The 19,633-nt window shown below is 41.8% G+C and overlaps 1 protein-coding gene across 2 annotated transcripts; it reads right to left on the reverse strand.

Annotated features, from left to right (window-relative positions):
- On the reverse strand, positions 802-6,404 carry PCD1B (CD1B antigen). 2 transcript variants are annotated; one of them, XM_021088429.1, is made up of 6 exons: positions 6,219-6,404; positions 5,697-5,963; positions 3,515-3,793; positions 3,018-3,296; positions 2,555-2,648; positions 802-1,051 (listed from the first exon to the last, which is right to left on the reverse strand). In XM_021088429.1, exons 1-6 carry the CDS (start codon positions 6,277-6,279, stop codon positions 919-921), a joined length of 1,113 nt encoding a protein of 370 aa, XP_020944088.1. In that variant the 5' UTR covers positions 6,280-6,404; the 3' UTR covers positions 802-918. The 2 variants fall into 2 exon arrangements, with proteins under 2 accessions (XP_020944088.1, NP_001090960.1); NM_001097491.1 differs by lacking the exon at positions 802-1,051 and adding an exon at positions 1,076-1,097 and having other exon boundaries at positions 6,219-6,279.

The raw sequence follows: 19,633 nt of genomic DNA on the forward strand, positions 1-19,633 counted from the left end.
TTTTTTTCTTCCCTGCAATCTACTGAGTTCCCAGGCCAGTGATCAGATCCAAGTCACAGTTGCAACCTACACCACAGCTGTGACAATGCTGAATCCTTAACCTACTGTGCCGGGCCGGGGATCGAACCTGCATCCCAGCCCTCCAGAAATGCCATCAACCCTTTTGTGCCACAGTGGGAACTCCAAGGATCATTTTCTGATGAATCTTTTTACATAAATGATAGTTATAATATGAGCTCAAGGGGTTTTCTCCAGAGGAGATCAGGGCAGAGACAACAAGAGTATGATGTTTTTGCCATGTGAGAATATTTTAGTAGGAAAGTCCAGAATATCAATCAGAGAGGAAAAAAGAAAGAAGGAGATGATTTGGGGGAAAAGACCATTAATGAGGCAATTTTATCAACTGAGATTCTTTTACTAAATAAATATATGTGCAAGTAAGAGATCTTGCCAGAATCCACTTAGAGCAAGCCTTTCTTCCAAGGAAGTTATAAGTAGAAGGAAAAGAAAACAAAAATAACTGCCATGTAGTGGGTACACAGTTAAGTGGATCTCTGCATGGCACTAGTCAAATGAAGATTATTCCCCTTGTAGCACTAAGTATGTTTCCTCGAGAAAGAAGCATCTCAGCTTCTCAAGGAAAATCCTCCAGGCAGAGACAGAAATTATGATAAAGATAGTCAGAATCTTGGCAAATACAACCATCTCAACACAATTATAGTTAGCTCACTTTGAGAAGAGATACTTCAGCAGAAGCAGAAAATAAAGTTTTAAAATAAGAAGCCAAGGGGACATCACCAGTAAGTCTTTACATTATCTCATTTATTCCAAGGAACATTCTTTCTCACATCTGACATCCATGAAATCCAAGTGGACCCTATGATTGATATCTCCTTATAATAAATGTGCAATTTTCAATTATTTTTCTGCTAGCATATGAATTATCATTTCTCTCACAGTCTCTAGGAATTTGATTTGATTAAATATGGTGATTATTTGATGAAACATGTTAAGATTGATTTCTGTGATGACAGCTTGAGTTTCTGGGCTCCTGGAAAAGGAGACAGGTGAGAGCTCACAAGACACTCTGATATGACCTGTTACGAACACAAACAAACAAAAAAAATTGTTCCACATAAGAGATATTTGTACACCCATTCAGAGCAACATTATTTAAAACAGCCAAAAAGTTGGAGTTCCCATCATGGCTCAGTGGTTAATGAATCTGACTAGGGACCATGAGGTTGCAGGTTTGATCCTTGGCCTCGCTCAGTGGGTTGAGGATCCAGCATTGCCATGAGCTGTGATGTTGGTTGCAGATGCGGCTCAGATCCTGCATTGCTGTGGCTCTGGTGTACAGCGGCGGCTACAGCTCTGATTAGACCCCTAGCCTGGGAACCTCCATATGCCGTGGGAGTGGCCCTAGAAAAGACAAAAAAAATAAAAATAAAAATAAATAAATAAATAAAATAGCCAAAAGGTAGAATCAACGCAAGTGTCCAATAACAAATGAATGAACAAAACAGCCCTAAAAAGGAAAGAATGTCTAATACACACTGAATTAATTGTGAGGACTTTAAGAGAGGTGGAATCAGCCAGTCACAAAAAGACAAACACTGATGATTCCACTTATTCAAGGCCCTAGAGGAGTCATATTCATTGACTACATTGAACTTTCTAGTAGAATGGTGGTTGTCTGGGCCTGAGGGAGCAAGGACTGGGGGAGAGGGGTGGTTTAATGGGTAGAGAGTCTTAGTTTTTCCAAGATAAAAAGAGTTCTAGAGATTGGTTGCACAAAAAAGTCAATGTACTTTACTAAACTGTAAATTTTAAAATGGCTCACTTGGTTAAATTTTATCATATGTTTATATTGCATTTTAGGGCTGCACCCTCAACATAAAGAGGTTCCCAGGCTAGGGGTCAAGTAGGAAGTGTAGACGCCAGCTTAGGCCAGAGCCACAGCAACTCGGGATCTGAGCCACATCTTCAACCTACACCACAGCTCACAGCAACACCAGAAACTTAACCCACCGAGTAAGGCCAGGGAGCAAACGCATGTCCTCATGGATGCTAGCTTTGTTCACTAACCATTGAGCCATTATGAGAACTCCTTATCTCGTGTATATTTTACTACAATTTTGAAAAAAAAAGTGGAGTTCCCATCGTGGCCCAGTGGTTAACGAATCGGACTAGGAACCACGAGGTTGCAGGTTTGATCCCTGGCCTCGCTCAGTGGGTTAAGGATCCAGTTGCCAAGAGCTATGGTGAAGGTCACAGACTCGGCTCGGATCCCGCATTGCTGTGGCTGTGGCATAGGCTGGCGGCTACAGCTCCGATTGGACCCCTAGCCTGGGAACCTCCATATGCCTCGGGAACGGCCCTAGAAAAGGCAAAAAGAAAAAAAAAGGAAAAAGATTTACATACAGAAGGAAGTTAGGAAGGAAGGGGCAAGGTCTGGTGGAAATAATTGGGGCTGAAAATGGATGTGATAAATAAAACAGAAAAGAGGAGTGAGGGGATGGACAGAAAAAAAAGATTAAAAATGAAAACTCACCAGCGCCTCCAATACCATAATGCAAGACATATTAAAAGGATCAAGAAGGGCACTATTATGGCCAAAACTATCAAGGTGATGGAGGTGGGGTGTCCTGGCAATTAGAAGAGGACATGTCACTTCAAACCCGTTCTCTCGTTCTCCTGGCCTTTCCTGCCACCTGAACGTTAGCACCACCATAAACCGCTTCTGATGCACAAGCATCTCTGATTCTCTCTTGCGTGTTCCCAGACATTATATATTCACATCCACCCTTTGCCTCTCCCTCCTGTCCTTCATCCTTAGCTCTTCTATACCTTAGATTACCTATTTTTATTCCTCTTGGGACTAGATTTCTAGAACTCTCTCCACTCCTCTCCTCTCCACTCCTCTCCTCTCCACTCCTCTCTTCCATCAAATCCCACCCCTTCCCCACTCCCTCCTGCTTGAGGACCATTTCTTCCCATTCCCAGTTCTTTCTCACCCCAGTAAAGGATGATGTCCTGGTCTCCTAGGCTGCTGTGCTTCACTCGGCAACTCAAGCCAGATACCTCCCCAGCCACCACATCCAGGGTTACTCGGAAATACCACGTCCCATCTGCATGGGGCAGGATGTCACCTCGCTGAGTGCTGGGCTGCTCTTGCTCACCCCGCATCCACATCACCCACACGGGTTTGGGGTAGAATCCTGAGACGTGGCAGACGAGCAGCAGACGACCAGGTCCAGGAGTGGGGCCACTGGACAGCCACGCTTCAGGCTTCACTGGGGCAGGAAGGGTCAGTGAGAGTGTCAGATTATGACTCTAGTCTAGGGCATAAGGACTCAGAAACCCACAGGATTGAACAGTGACCCTTCCACTCCTGTGGCAATCAAATAATTGATTGACATGCCCCTCTCTTCTTAGGGACCACCTACCCCAAGTTTAAAGAAGGTGGTGGGAAGTGAAATAGAAAAATCTTAGGGAGAAAAACAGGACTAACCTTGCCTCTGTAGTTCTGCCTTCCCTGCATCAAGGACACCCAAGAGATATCGAGGACAGGTTTCTGAGAGGAGTGTCTCAATGATATCCAAGATGCCTTGGTACTGAATGATGAGTGCACAGAATTGCTGGGCCTTGCTGCCTCCCTCTGGAGCAGGCACACATAAATTATTCTTGAGGCTCACAAAATCCAGTCCTCCTAAAGCTCCCCTCAAGAAGCTACTTATGGCCTTTCCAGGATGCAGTTCACAGCCTGCTGTACCCTGGATCACAAAGGGGTCTGGATAAAAAGAAAACAGAGACAATGTGATTAAAAAGCAAACAAGAAAGAAAGGGGTGGGGAAAGGATGTAGGTTGTTTTTGTTTGTTTGTTTGTTTGGGGCCTTTTTTAAGGCTGCACTCGCAGCATATGGAGGTTCCTAGGCTAGGGGTCCAATCGGAGCTATAGCTGTCAGCCACAGCCACAGCCACAGCCACAGCCACAGCCACAGCCACAGCCACAGCTATGCAGGATCCGAGCCATGTCTGTGGCCTACACCACAGCTCACAGCAACACTGGATCCTTAACCCACTGAGTGAGGCCAGGGATCGAACCTGCAACCTCTGGGTTCCTAGTCAGATTCATTTCTGCTGCACCATGACAGGAACTCCAGGATCCAGGATTTGGGATTTTGTGGAGACAAAGTTCTGAAATGTGGAATGATGACCCCAAACCAATTGCGGTATTCAGAGACTTTTCACAAAGAAGGGGATTGGGGAGATGTGTGCATGTCATAAACGGTGGAGATGGCTGTTGTAGGGATGTACAGTAGGCAAGAGGGGGAAAGGGTAAGGTGTGCTGGAGTCAGGAGTGCAGCATTCCAGGGTGAATGGGAGAATCACGCTGAGAGAAAGGATCAGGCACATGAGGAGGTGGACTGGAGGAGGAGGAAGTCACAGTTAGTTCGTTCAGGCATAGGGTAGGAATGAAACCAAGCAGGACCTCGCGGTCCTTCCCCCACCATATCCTCTGCCTGCCTTTTGTCTGTAGAAAAACTTTAGCCAAAGAACAATTCTTAATCAGATAAGTGAGAAAATACAGAAGCAAAAGAAAATAGTCGAGCAAGACCCAATAGTAATAGTTTAGTCACTAAGGAAAATCAGGGACTTTTAGTTCCTCCTCAAGGGCTATAGATAATATTCTGGGCCACATGCTGTGAGCTGTCTCCTGTAGGTGCTGAAACCCCCACCAGGCGAAAGAAGTTAACTACATGATGACCAAACTGTAGCCATGACATAAGCAGCCATGATTCCAAGAACTGGCCTTAAAGAAATGGGGGAAAATGACCCTGAAACTAAAGAATAACTACTTACCATAATCAATATGATGCTGATCTGACTACCTACCACATGACCAATTTCCAGATGACTGTCAGAGCTGACTGCTGTTTCTGCCTGTACACCTTCCCTCCACCTTTCAGAGGTCTGGCCCACTGGGTGTCGGTGGGAGGAGTCGGACTTGGACAGGAATCCATACCTCCCCCAGGCCCCAGAATCCAAAATAAAGCAAACTTTTCCACTAACCTTGCTTCTTTACTGGCTTTAGACTGGAGAGAAGATGGACCCCACTTTTGGTAACAGAAGTGAGGAGTTCTTTCTTCAAGTTTAAGTAAAGCAAGTTAAGCACGAATAAACCAGGAGATGGTTACTAAGGAGAACCTCTATCACACAAAGTCCAAGAAACAGGAATAATCTAGAACTTGGTGGGGGTGTGGAGTCAGAGTTGGGGACCACTCAGGAGAAGTGTGTGCACATGCAGTTTGGTGACGTAGGAGGGAGGGGACCAAGAGCAGAGGAAGGAGTAGCTGGAACCAAGAGAGAGAGAAAAGTACTTGAGAATCACCCCAGATCAGAGGACTCTACTCACATTCTTTTTTCTTTTCTTTTTTTTTTTTTTTTTTTTGTCTTTTTATGGCCACACCCACAGCATATGGAGGTTCCCAGGCTAAGGGTCTAATCGGAGCTACAACTGCCACCCACAGCCACAGCAATGTCAGATCCAAGCCGCATCTGCGACCTACACCACAGCTCACAGCAATGCCAGATCCTTAACCCACTGAGTGAGGCCAGGGATCGAACCCGCAACTTTACGGTCCCTGGTTGGATTCATTTTCACGCGCCATGGCAGGAACTACTCTACTCACATTCTAACTGGAATTCCTTGGCTTTGTCCTGCACTTCACGAGTGAATCCAATGAGGTAGACTCGGAGGAGGTCCACAACTTCAGTCACCTCCTCATTGCTGAAGTTGCCCTTGGACCAGGGCTTCAGGAAAATGGCAGTGCCTGAGTCACTGTCCCAGCCATGAATCTGCAAGTCACCCAACCAGCCTGAGCCTTGGTTTTGTGCCCAGGTGCTATTGGCATAGGTCGAAATCTGGATGACATGGTAAGAAGTTGGTCCCTGGACAGCTGTAGGTAGTAGAAAGATTAAAATGGGTAAGGAAAAAGAGAGAATCAGGATGGAATGAGAAAGAACCCAGAGTCTGAACAGCAACATCCCGCCTGGGACAATTATCTGCCCCAAGGCTTCTAGCTCCATCCTCAATCTCCTGAATGGGAGAAGAGGGCTAGAGACAGGAGAGCCCAGACCCTTAGTAATGGGTACAGCCTGCCTTTATCCAGACCCCCTGCTCCCATGCTGGGAGCTGCCAAAGTTACTCTTACCATCTTCACTGTCACCCCCTGGGATGATAACTGCCAGCAATAGAAGTAGCAGAAGCAGCATGTCACTGTAAAACTTCCGACTCTCAGAGCTGGCGTCTGATCTCTAATTTCAGCAAAGCATTTTCTCAGTACTCTATACTGACTTCCTCTCTCTTCCAGCTGACAAATCTCTTCCTCACCCACACTGCACATCCCAGCCACTACGTCTCCCACAGTTCTGGGCTCCCACTCCGCCTTTCATTTCCTCTTCTGCCCTCGACATAGAGATTTTTTTCTTTCTTTTGAGGGCCACAACCACAGCATATGAAAGTTCCCAGGCTAGGGATTGCATAGGAGCTGCGGCTGCCTAGGAGAGACAGAAGTTTTACAGTGGCACTTTTTCACCAAAAGTTCAGAGATGTTTGTCCTAAGATGTCATCTGCAATCTTCTCTTTGTGTGTGGTTGGCAAGTTTGAACAGTATATTTAGCATTCACTGAGTGAAATATTTGGATTCTAATCAATCTGTCAGCTTTAAGGATAATTCTTAGATTTCCTCCATTTGGGAAAAAAACACCCAATTTGCATAGATATGTAGCATCTAGCAGAAATGTGAGAGTAAATGATCTCAAGTGTAAGAGGTTTTCACTAAAACATCCTATTTACATAGATAAGAAATGGCAAAATGAGTAATGTAACATCCTTTATTCCTGGAAATAAATCATTAACAGTGTTAAGAGTAGCTTTTGTCCATGATCATTACTGCCTAATTGTGAAATTCAGAATAACTCTCCAAATTCCAAACCAAGTTTGAACGATATTCCCAGAATCCCACACATAATCTAATCTAATCCATTTTGTCTGTAACAGCCGCAGATGACAGCAGAGACACAGCATTATCTGCCTTTGCATCATTACATTTCATCATTTTTTTTCTTTGTAAGCCATAGGTTTGGAGTAGGACACCCTCAATCCAGTGTATTTGATGTACATTAGATCCACTGGCAAGAGGACATTTTAAGAACTTGGCACATGCAAGTATAATGAGTAGATTAATTCTCCCACATAGCAAATACAGCGTTGACGGTGACATGGTGACAATGGGAAAAATAATACAGTTAGCCTCAGAGAGAACACCAAATGGATCAAATGCAAGTATCCATGAGACTGTGATGTACTTTCACAGAGAGACAGGCTCTGAGGATCAAAAAGCACTTGAGAAAGGTAGATCCTGAGAACTACGGCCCCATTTCTGGGAGTCATACCCTGGAAAAGTGCCCTTGTGCTCCTCATACCATCATTGCTCTCACCATTACTAACTCCTGCTTGGCTGCAAACTTGGCTGGAGGCACTAAAACACTCACTAGGATGTGAAGATGGGGGCCAGGAAAAGGGGCACTCAGAACTAAATTTTTACAGCCGCCCTTCCACCACTAAAACTATGAAGGCTCCTCTCCCAGTGGCCCATGCCTCCAAAACAAAAGCCTGAGTGGAAACGAATATATCAAAATCCCAATTACCCTAATCAAGAAGCTCAGAAGATGAGGTCCTGCCTTTATTAGGGAAAAGTAGAGTGCAAGAGTAGAAAATAAAAGGTGAAAATTTATCTCTGGTACCCCCCAGTTCCCTCAACAATAAATAGATAAATGTCCTAAAATCTACCCCCAAAGCAAAGATACACATCTTGGATCCAAAGATAACATTTCTGCAGACCTGAGGCCAACAGAGGACCTTCCACTGAAATACAAGGCAGCTGCCCAAAGGGAGCTCATATCTAATAGTTGCCTGAGAGCCGCTACTGTGTGCAATCCTATACAGGCTGAGTGGTGGTCACTGTATCTAAAGATTACTAAAATTAAATACAAATGGAGCCTGAATTTGAGAATTCCCTGAGCAGACAAAAATATATAAACCATACAAATGAACTTATTTACAAAACGGAAACAGACTCACAAACATAGAGAACAGACTTGTGGTTTCCAGGCGGGGAGAGGAGCGGGAGTGGGGTAGACTGGGATAGATTTGGGGTTGGTAGATGCAAACTATTACATTTAGAATGGATAAGCAATGAGGACCTGCTGTACAGTGCAAGGAACTATAACAAATATCTTGTGATAGAACATGATGGAAAATAGAGAAAAAGAATGTATATAAATGTGTGATGGGGTCATTATGCTGTACAGCAGAAATGAACACAACACTGTAAATCAACTAAACTCTAATAAAAATAAATTTTATATATTTACATAAGTGCCATGTAAAAAAATTAAATCTAGCTTATTTCATGAATGCAAGTGAAACTCCAGCTAGGTTGTTTTTTGTAAAGGACTCCTACAATCATTTAAAAGATACAAGTCATCTTCTTAAAAGTGGGAACACGATAATCACTTTTAACCAATCCTCTACCATTTAGAAACCTCCATTGTAATAACAAATTGTTGAAAAGATTAATAACTTCCTCATTTTCATTTTGTAAATCATTCTATAACTTCATTCCCCCAAGTCTCATATTAGTCTTTGAATTTGAAAGTTCCCATTTTGTGAACAGTTTTTATACACAAAATAAACTCTTACTAGGAGTTCCTGCTGTGGCTCAGCGGGTTTAGAACCCAATATAGCATCTGTGTGGATATGAGTTTGATCCCTGGCCCCACTCAGTGAGTTAAGGATCCATCATTGTCAAAAGCAGGTACAGCCTTTAAAAAAAAAAAAAAAGAGTTGTTTTCTCTTCCTGCAATATATCCCTTGGAGATAAGCAAATTTCTATGCTTTAAAGTCACATGAGGAGCTCCCGTTGTCACTCAGGAGTCAATGAACTAGACTAGTATCCATAAGGATGCAGGTTTGATCCTTGGCGCTGCCCAGTGGGTTAAGGATCCTGTGTTGCCATGAACTGTGGTGTAGGTCACAGACATGGTTCAGATCTGGTGTTGCTGTGGCTGTTGTGTAAGCCAGGAGTTGTAGCTCTAACTTGACCCCTAGCCTGGGAACTTCCACATGCCACAGGTGTGGCCCTAAAAAGCAAATAAATAAATAAATAAGTCACTTGAAATAGTCCCAGACTTGTGGTATGTCACCAACCTGATAAGTGGTTATACTTCTTGTTGTATATTGCTTTCAACTTTTAGGAACTGAAATTCTTGTTTGTTTGATTTATAATGTTATGAAATGTCTGCACGGAACAGGACATCCCGAATGTCAGAGTTGGGAGCTCAGGCCCCTGCCCATATTAAGGGCACACTCTGGGCCCTCTTGCTCTAGAGTTGCTCCCTTCTGGGGCAAAGTTGCCATTGTTGGGAGGGAAGAAAGTGCACACCTAGATAGAACAGAACCAGCTCAGACCCTAAAACTTGGGCCTTGACCCCAACCCCAATAGGGAGGTAACAACCACTGAAAATAAGAGATGGTCAGCTCATACTTTCTTCTGGCTCTAGCCTCTCCATCTTCAGCCCAGTCTCTGCCAACACACCCTGGAGGAAGATGTGACCCATGCTCACTTCAGATGCAATTCTGCCACCAAAGTCACTGGGCATATGAAAACTGCATGAAGATGCTCCCACACAAAGGACATCTCTTCAAGGTCAGGAGAGATAACTGTTTTGTCTCATTTCATGAAGACAAAGAAAGGCAAACAAGGAGTTCCCGTCGTGGCACAGTGGTTAGCGAATCCGACTAGGAACCATGAGGTTGCGGGTTCGATCCCTGGCCTTGCTCAGTGGGTTAAGGATCCGGCATTGCCGTGAGCCGTGGTGTAAGTTGCAGATGCGGCTCAGATCCTGCATTGCTGTGGCTCTGGTGTAGGCCAACGGCTACAGCTCTGATTAGACCCCTAGCCTGGGAACTCCATATGCCATAAGAGCGGCCCAAGAAATGGCAAAAAGACAGGAAAAAAAAAAAAAAGAAAAAGAAAGGCAAACAAAATGACATAAAAAATTGTTTCCGGTGAAAGAACAAGAAAAAAGCCTGAAAAGGGATTTCCCACTGTGGCTCAGCGGTAACAAACCCAACTAGTAACCACAAGGATGCAGGTTCGATCCCTGCCTCACTCAGTGGGTTAAGGATCCAGCATTGCCATGAGCTGTGGTGTAAGTCACAGATGCAGTTCAGATCTGGCATTGATGTGGCTATGTCACAGACTGGCAGCTGCAGCACCGATTAGACCCCTAGCCTGAGAATTTCCATGTGTCACAGGTATGGCCCTAAAAAGAGAAAGAAAAAAAAAGCCTAAAAAAAACTAATTAAACAGAGATAAATAATTTACTGGATAAAAAATTCAAGGCCTTAGTAATAAGAATGCTGACTAAACTTGAGGAAATAATAGATAAACACAGTGAGAATTTTATCAATGACTAGAAATATTAAAAAGAACCTGTCAGGGGAGTTCCCCGGTGATCTAATGGTTAGGATTTGGCATTTTTGCCATTGCTCCTGGAATGCAATCCATGGTATGCGAACTAAAACCTCACATCTAGCTGCTTCATGCCATGGGAAAGAAAGATGAAAGAAGAAAAGAAGAAAGAAGAGAGAGAGAGAGAGAGAAAGGAAGGAAGGAAGGAAGGAAGGAAGGAAGGAAGGAAGGAAGGAAGGAAGGAAGAAAGGAAGAAAGGAAGAAAGAAAGAAAGAAAGAAAGAAAGAAAGAAAGAAAGAAAGAAAGAAAGAAAGAAAGAAAGAAAGAAAGAAAGAAAAAGAAAGAGGGAAGGAAGGAAGGAAAGAAAAAGAAGGAAAGAAAGAAAAAGAAAGAAAGGGAAAGGAAGGAAGGAAGGAGGGGGGGAAATATAAAAAGAAATTATCAGAGCTGAAAAATACAACAGCAGACTAAGTGATACATAAAGCATAAGTGATCTGGAAGATAGAATGATAAAATCAACCAAACAGAACAGCAAAAATAAAACAAATAAAAATTGAGAACAGTTTAAGGGACCCCTGAGACAATATCAAATGTACCATCATTGCATTATAATGGTCCCAGAAGGAGGAGAAAAAGTGAAAGGTGTCAAAAATGTATTTAATGAATGTACTTGTTTTTCAAATATGTCCACATTAACAATGAAACTCAAAGTGACACTCAGTGGGCTTTTTCCATTATGACCACAGAGACTTGGCAATTTCTATGAGATATAAACTCCTTCAAATACCATGCATAGTTTCAGCTCCACCAGAATCACTCACAGCACCAGATCTCTTCTTTGCCTGAATCTTCTTATCAATGGCAAACTCTTAATTCATGGTTTTAGGGAGCTATCGCTTATATGATGCTATATGCTTATCACATTTTTTCCCATGGGCCTATTTTAAAAATGCTATTGTCTTTCTCCCTGGTAATTGGGTCAGGGCCATGTGACTGAGGTCTAGGCAATACAATGTGCTGTGCTGGAGACCTAAGCCACCTCCAGGCCTCACCCTGCAAACTGTGGCATGTGATCATCTTGCCATGCAAGATCACGCAAGTCTGGAGGTCACCTGTTCCAGATGGCAGAGCCACAGGGCAGAGAAGGGGCCCTAGCCTACATAAAGTCTGACTGTATGAGACATACGCTTTGTTGTGCTTAGCCTCTGAGAGTCTCAAGTTTATTTATAACTGTGACACAACTTGCCCTACTGGATAATACTGTTACCAAACTGAACTTGGGCTCATTTGCGCACCTAGTGGTTAAGCCTTTCTACTGACACTGGGTCGTGGTGTTGGAAAGTACAGCATTTATTGAAAGGTGCCCAACATAGGGCCAAGCAAGAAGAATAGGCAGTTCATGCTCAAATGACCTGAACTCCCTGAAGGCATTCAGGGAAGGGTTTTTAAAGACAGGGTGAGAAAGAGGCTCACAAGGTATATGATCAGGTTACGCATATCCTTCTGATTTGTTGGTGATGAAATCACTGGGTAGTATTTTGAGAGTTAAAGTCATCAATTTTCTGGTTCCACTTGGTCTAGGGTTCATGTGTTGGTCAGTATGCAATTAACTTCTTCCACCTGATGGGAGTTTTGGTATCTACAAAACTGCACAAGGATATGGCTTAGGGTATTATATATACAACATGAGGAGGAATTAAAGGTCTTTGACTTCGTTTTACAGCTAAATCATTATTATCTTGTCTTGCTTGATTATGTTCCTTTGTTTCTGCATTTTCTCACTTCTGTGATTAAGCTTGCCCACTGGAATTCAGGGAAGGCCTAGGAGGCTAAAGCTTTTCTACAAACAAGAGGCAGGGAACACAGGGGGTGTGTCCCCAGAAAGGTCCTTCAGGGTGCTGCTCAGTTACTCAATTGTAGAACCCAGTAACTAGTATCTGTATCTCCTCCTGAATTCAGAACCAAAGGAGATAAAGATGTAGAGCATGAGCTATATGGATCAAATCATCCACTTTATTTCTAATAAAGCTTCCAGAGAATTTCCCTTAAGTGCCTTCAGTGTGTAATCCAAGTAATCTTGCTGGTATTGAGTATCAGATGAAGTGGCCTTATTCACTGTTACAAATGGTTGTTGTGTGTGTGAACCGCAACATTTTTATGTTGAAGCCCTAAATCCCAGCGTGGCTATATTCTGAGATGAAGCCTCTAAGAAAGTAACTGAGGTTAAATGATGTCCTAAGTGTAGGAAATTAGAAGAGGTACCAGGAGTTCCCACTGTGGCTCAGTGGTTAAAAGAATCTGACTAGCATCCATGAGGACTTGGGTTCAGTCCCTGGCCTACTCAGTGGGTTAAGGATTCAAGCGTTGCAGTGAGCTGTGGTGTAGGTCGCAGACGCGGCTCAGAGCCCATGTTGTGGCTGTGGCATGGGCCCTCAGCTGTAGCTCTGATTAGACCCCTAGCCTGGAAACATCCATATGCTGGGGGTATGGCTCTAAAAAGCAGAAAAAAAAATGCAAACCTGATCACATCAAGCTCATGCTTAAAAAATTTCAGTTACTTTCATGAAAATAATGCAAATGCCTACCTATGTCAGTTTTACACACACAAAAAAAGGCTCATATATATCAATCCCCAACAAAAAGAATGGAGGAGTTGGGAGGATTAGATTCCGTGACAAGGGAAATTGACAGGCCGTTTGTAACAGTGGGCACCTATGAACACAGATCCAAGATGCCGAAATGTGTATAAAAATGCAACGGGGAGAGAAGGAGGTGGTTCTACAGGCCCTCCAGACACACATAATCCCAAAGGATAATCTGAGATGGGTGGCACACCCTCTTATAAGAACCCAGCCTGACCTGACCAAGGAAACTAGCTGCCTGGGGGTACCCAGTGCTCCCCCTCAGTCACCAGCCTTTCCCAGGCTCCTTCTTCTTGCCCCTTGGTGCTCAGCCCTCCCCCTGTCACCAGCCTTCCCCAGGTACAGGCATCCTCAGGCTCACCTTTGCCTATTTGCCTGAGCTTTTACCCGCCCTCCCCCATGCTGACCCGATGGGTGGTTCCCCCCTAGGGAATGCTGTCCTCAGCACCCCAGTGTCATGCCCCGACCCCAAACAGCCTCACATTCTACCCCAACATCCCCCTTTTCTACCAGCAGAAACCTCACCCTCTGCCCACTTCCCTATTCAAGAAACTCCACTGCCTCCCACAACTGCATGCCCTTTTACTGGGTCTTTTGTTTCCCTATCGGCACCTCTTCAAGTGATTCTCTCCCCTTCCCAGCTCGCAGCAGCAGCCCCTGCCTCCGCTTGGTGTCCTCCTCGCTCTCACAACTACAGCTGTGGGAAGGACAAGATTAGGATATACTACTGACTAGAATGTAGTCATTACCACACCTGGTCTCAGATTCCAGTACTGCAAAATGGCTGGATGGAAAGAACTCCCATCTCTTCAACTCTTCCATGAGAGTTGAAGCATCTCTACTTCTGCTTCAGCTTTAACATTCTTAGTGCTCTGTGTTCACATTCGTTTTGATTTATGTAGTCTTTTCCTTCTGGGCCTCCTGGGCCTCATTTCTTTCTTTTCTGTGGCTCCATATGGTTCTCTACATACCCTTCAGCTCAATCCCTGGGTCTCCTCTCCAGTTTATCACCTCTGCTCCCTACTCTCTTATCCATTCATTCTCAGCACTTCTCACCACCTTGGCGAAATTTTAAAACCTCAAGTATTTCCTTATCACTGGACCTTTAGATTTCTTTGTGTAAATAAATGAACAACAGGCAAGATGCTCTTTTTTGCAAAATAGAAGCCAAGAAATAAACAAGAACTATTGCAAAACACTTAGATGTACTAGATAAACTACGATTTTGAAAATTACTCATACATGCACACACTGACCTCACAAGATAATAAAATAAAGAAGTAAATCAAGTAAGACATTGAAAACTAGAGTGGGTTATGAATCCAGTGTTGCCATAGTTTGGTGTCGGTCACAGCAGCAGCTCAGATTTGATCCCTGGCCTGGGAACTTCCACATGCCTCGGGTACAGCCATAAAGAAAAAAAGAGGAAGAGGTGGAAAGAGAAAAAAGAGAAGAAGGAGGAGGAGAAGGAAGAGAAGAAGAAGAAAAGAAAACCACTGGGGGAAACAGAAGCTGACACTTGGACTTCCAAGGCATTCTCAAGAGTCAGTCCCCAAGGGCTTTATCTACAGTAGCCACATGAGTGAGGAGGTAATGTCTTAAGATCACCACCAAAAAAAAAAATGCAAGTTGGACATTAAATTTTCTACTACCCCCTCAGTGAAACTGGACCAAGGGAAAAAAATCCATCAAATGGAACAGAAAGATAACAAGGAACCTTGTGGTTATCCTACGCTCTGCCTAGAAATTTTTGAAATTTCTTAATCATGTGAGGTTTGTCTCACATGAATTTGGCATTGAAGATATTCTACTTTATTTGGAATGCCCAATCCAAGAAATTAACTTTTTAAAAAAGCGAGCCCAGAAGAGGAGGCATAGAAAGGCTAGACACATGGAGTTCCCGTCGTGGCGCAGTGGTTAACGAATCTGACTAGGAACCATGAGGTTGCGGGTTCGGTCGCTGCCCTTGCTCAGTGGGTTAATGATCTGGCATTGCCGTGAGCTGTGGTGTAGGTTGCAGACGCGGCTCGGATCCTGCATTGCTGTGGCTCTGGCGTAGGCTGGCAGCTACAGCTCTGATTCGACCCCTAGCCTGGGAACTTCCATATGCTATGCAAGCGGCCCAAGAAATGGCAAAAAGACAAAAAAAAAAAAAAAAAAGAAAAAGAAAGAAAGAAAGGCTAGACACAGAGGAGAATACTCTGTATGATGGAACCATAACCCACTGAGCCAGGCCAGGGATCCAACCCGCATCTTCATGGGTACTAGTCAGGTTCATAATCTGCTGAGCCACAATGGAAACTCCCTATGGGCTTTCTTTTTTTTTTTTTTTTCATTGAAGTATAGTTTGTATAAATTTCAGGTGTAAAATACAATTATTCACAATTTCTGTAGGTTATACTCCATTTATAGTTATTATCAAATATTGACTATATTCCCTGTGTTAAACAAGATATCCTTGTCACCTTTTTAAAATACCTTTTAAAATGTATTGTCATTTTTGTTATGTCTTTCAAATATTAAGTAGCTTACAACTTAAAAAAAAATAGAAGTTTCAAGCTGATCACTGGGCAGAAACAAACACAGAACCAAATTCTAGGGATTCACAACCAATAAAATCTTTTTTCTAATACAGGCAGTCCTTGTTTTGCACAATTTCAATATACACAGACCAGTTATCATGGTTTGTCTATATAATGCAAATCCCCCAACAACATGGCTTACGTTAAAGGTGCCACAGTATATTAAATACTAGTAATTGAATAAAGTACAAACTTAACTACTAGCTCTTTGTTCCATGAATGACTATGGAAATAATAAATGTGTAATCTGTAACCAATGACATCACAAACCAATCACCATGCTTCTTTCAAAGTTTGTCAGCAACTGTTAATTCTGTTTCACGCACAGACAGTAAAGTGCGTCTATAGTTGACCCTTGCACAATATGTATTTGAACTGCATGGGTCCATTTATATGTGAATTTTTTCAGTAAATACAGTCTGCAGTACTACACAATCAGAGGCTGGTTGAATCTGCACATGCAGAACTCAAGATTCGGAGGGCCAACCGTGAAGTTACATGTGGATGTTTAATTGGATGGAAGGTTGACACTTCTAACCTCATGTTGTTCCAGGGTCAACTGTACTCTAATTATCTCCTTGTCTTCCAATAATAAATCCATGTGACTTTTCAGTGAATAATAGAAAGAGGAATTGGCCAAAAAAGGTGAGAATGAAAATTCTGAAAGTGAGACCTGAGCTGGATTTAAATGAAGTTTATAGAAGAAATAACTGACCTGGGAAACATTAACTGCTACTAGTTGAAAAAAAAATTGTAGGGCTGAACCTCAAGTAACCTAGTAAAGGCAAACTTACCAACATAAATGAGGAAAATGATTGTGATGGAAAGGATGGAGTTGTCCCTGAGAAGGTGACACCTATGGAAAACTTCACATTTAAGGAACGCTCAGAGTACCAAAAAAAAAATTCGAAGTGTAAAATTTTGAAAGCTGAGTCAGCCTTAGAAAGGATTATGAAAATTCACCAAAGCATAGAAAATATACTTCACATTTATAAGTTATGCAATGAAAACAATGCAAGCATTACCAAATTACTCTTGGTAAATATTTACAAGAAAATAAAACACAAATTCTAGATGTTTCTATTATTTTAAATGACAATGTGCTAAATTAATACCAGTGTTACTATTTTTTATCCAATTTTCTTATACAGTTGACCCGTGAACAACATGGATTTAACCTATGAGAATTCACTTTTACATGGATTTTTTTCAATAAATATGTACTTCAGGACTACACAATCCACAGTTGGAACCACAGATACAGAGGGCTTGATGTAAAGTTACATGTAGATTTTGACTGCATGGGTGACAGCACCCCAAACCCCCACATTGTTCAGGGGTCAACTTTGTATTTATAACCAATAGTAAAAGAGTTTTGAGTGTTTTGACCAAAATTTTTAAAGGTGAGGGAGTGATTATAATTTTCCCCTTGATTATTTAGGTTTTTGCTTGGTTTCAGCTTACATGATCATTTTTCACAGTCCCACACTATCATACAGAGCAAAGACTTTATGCTGTATTATTTGGAGTCAAAATCAAAAATTGTAATGTGCAAACATTAATAATACCTTCTTACTGACATATCACTTCATTTTTCTTTAAAGAATCCTTTAATCTTTTGAAGCTTGAAAGGGATTAAGTACACTGGAATTCTAACATTCTACCTATGGTATTAACTTTACTAAAATATCATTCCCGGAGATCCTGCCATGGAGTAGTGGGTTTAGAATTCGATTGCAGTGCCTCCACAGTGGGTCACTGTGGAGATGTGGGTTCCATCCCAGGTGCAGTGGATTAAAGGATTCAACGTTGCCATAGCTGCAATGTAGGTAGCAGTTACGGCTCGGATTCAATCCCTGGCCCAGGAACTTCCATATGCTGTGGGTGTGGCCATAAAAAGTTTAAAATAAAATAAAATAGGAGTTCCCATTGATTCGCAATGGTAACAAACCTGACTAGTATCCATAAGGATGCAAGTTTGATCCCTGGCCCCACTCAGTAGGTTAAGGATCCAGCAGTGCCATGAGCTGTGGTGTAGTTCACAGAGGAAGCTCAGATCTGGTGTTGCTGTGGCTGTGGCATAGGTTTGCAGCTGCAGCTCCAATTGGACCCCTAGCCTGGGAACTTCCATACACCATGGGTATGGCCATAAAAAAGAAAAAGAAAAAAAAAGAAAAAAGAAAAATCTTGCCAAACTAATGCTAAGCTCATCAATTTAAAGGATATTTTTGGAAGTATACATTTGGTTTGTGTTCTAGAATCCATAACCTTGTCAATACCTTAAAAATTTCTAAAAAAGTATTGAAGATTACCGCAAATTGAATTCCTAATCCCAAAGTGGCATTAGGACAATTTCTTCATCTTATATTCAACAATGGTTTTAATTTCATATTTGTTTATATTTTTAATACAGTCCAATGTTTTGTTGGGGACTGAAAATAATTCTATAATTCTTGTATATTTATTTAAAGATAGTCTTTTACCATATCTTTTACTACCAGAATTTTTTAAAGAATGTGCACAGATCAAAGTATATGGAATGTCATCAAATTTTTCAGGGCTCTTCAGATGTTGTCAATTATATTTTCCATGTACGGTGGCATTGCCATATGGCTGACACTTCAAATTGTTTTTGTCTGCATTCAGCTTTTGTAACCGTCTATGAAAGATTTATATAATTCCTTCCCAGTCATTTCATCTACTAGGAAAATGCAACACATACACGAAATGTTTTATGTAGAAATATATGCATGTGGAAATACACAAATCTAATAGTTATGTTTTACCTGGCTACATCTGAGGCTACATCAAATCTTAGTGGAAAGTATTTCGCATTTCTTACCTTACATAAAATTATAATTCATCATATCTGCCATAATATCAATTGCTTGGCTTTATATTTCTTCCCCTAAATAATGTGTTACTATATTCTTTGTTGTTAATGTTAGTCTTCAGCATAAATATTGTCATAATGTTGGCATAATTTCTGTAGTTTTGCCAAATGAAGAGAATACTAACATATTTTCTTGCATGATGCTATAAATGCTTGATTTTGTCCTGCCAAATACTGAATTATGCATATTATGTATTTCTTTATGGCACATCAACATTTTCAAATAGTCATGATCCCACAGCTTCATAGTTACATAAATTAATCACATTTCATTTTGAATACTTATTATGTATTCAAAGATTGTTAAAGGAGTTTTCATTTCCATTTGCTATTAACATATGATAATTCTGCTGACCTTTTACTCATTCTCCTTTATTAGATAATTATTTCATTCCCAAGGAATTTTCAGTATACATTTTAAAATCATAATAACATATATGAAGTTTAAAAATACAGAATCTTGGAGTTCCTGTCGTGGCTCATCAGAAATGGATCTGAATAGTATCCATGAGGAGGCAGTTTCGATCCCTGGTCTCACTCAGTGGGTTAAGAATCCAGTATGAGCTGCGGTGTAGGTCACAGACATGGCTTGGATCCCACATTGCTGTGGCTGTGGTATAGGCTAGCAGCTGCAGCTCCAATTCAAGCTGTAGTCTGGGAACATGTGTCACGGGTGCTGCCCTAAAAAGACAAAAAATGAGAATATCCATTAAAACTGAAGGTAAATATTTTGTTTGTTTGTTTGTTTGTGATATTGTTAATGAATACAGAATCCTAGATTTTCAGTTTTATTATCTTCGCATGCTGAAAACAATATTACATTTAATTCTGACTTCCACAGTTTTATTTGAGAAGGCAGCTGATAATCTAATTATCATTCCCCATAGGAAACTAGTCTCTAGTCTCTGGCTATTTTAAGATATTCTGTTTGTCTTTGGTTTTCAGTGGTTTTGCTATGATGTACTTGGTATG

This window comes from Sus scrofa, chromosome 4 (genome assembly GCF_000003025.6).
Source record: "Sus scrofa isolate TJ Tabasco breed Duroc chromosome 4, Sscrofa11.1, whole genome shotgun sequence".
Lineage (NCBI taxonomy): Eukaryota > Metazoa > Chordata > Mammalia > Artiodactyla > Suidae > Sus > Sus scrofa.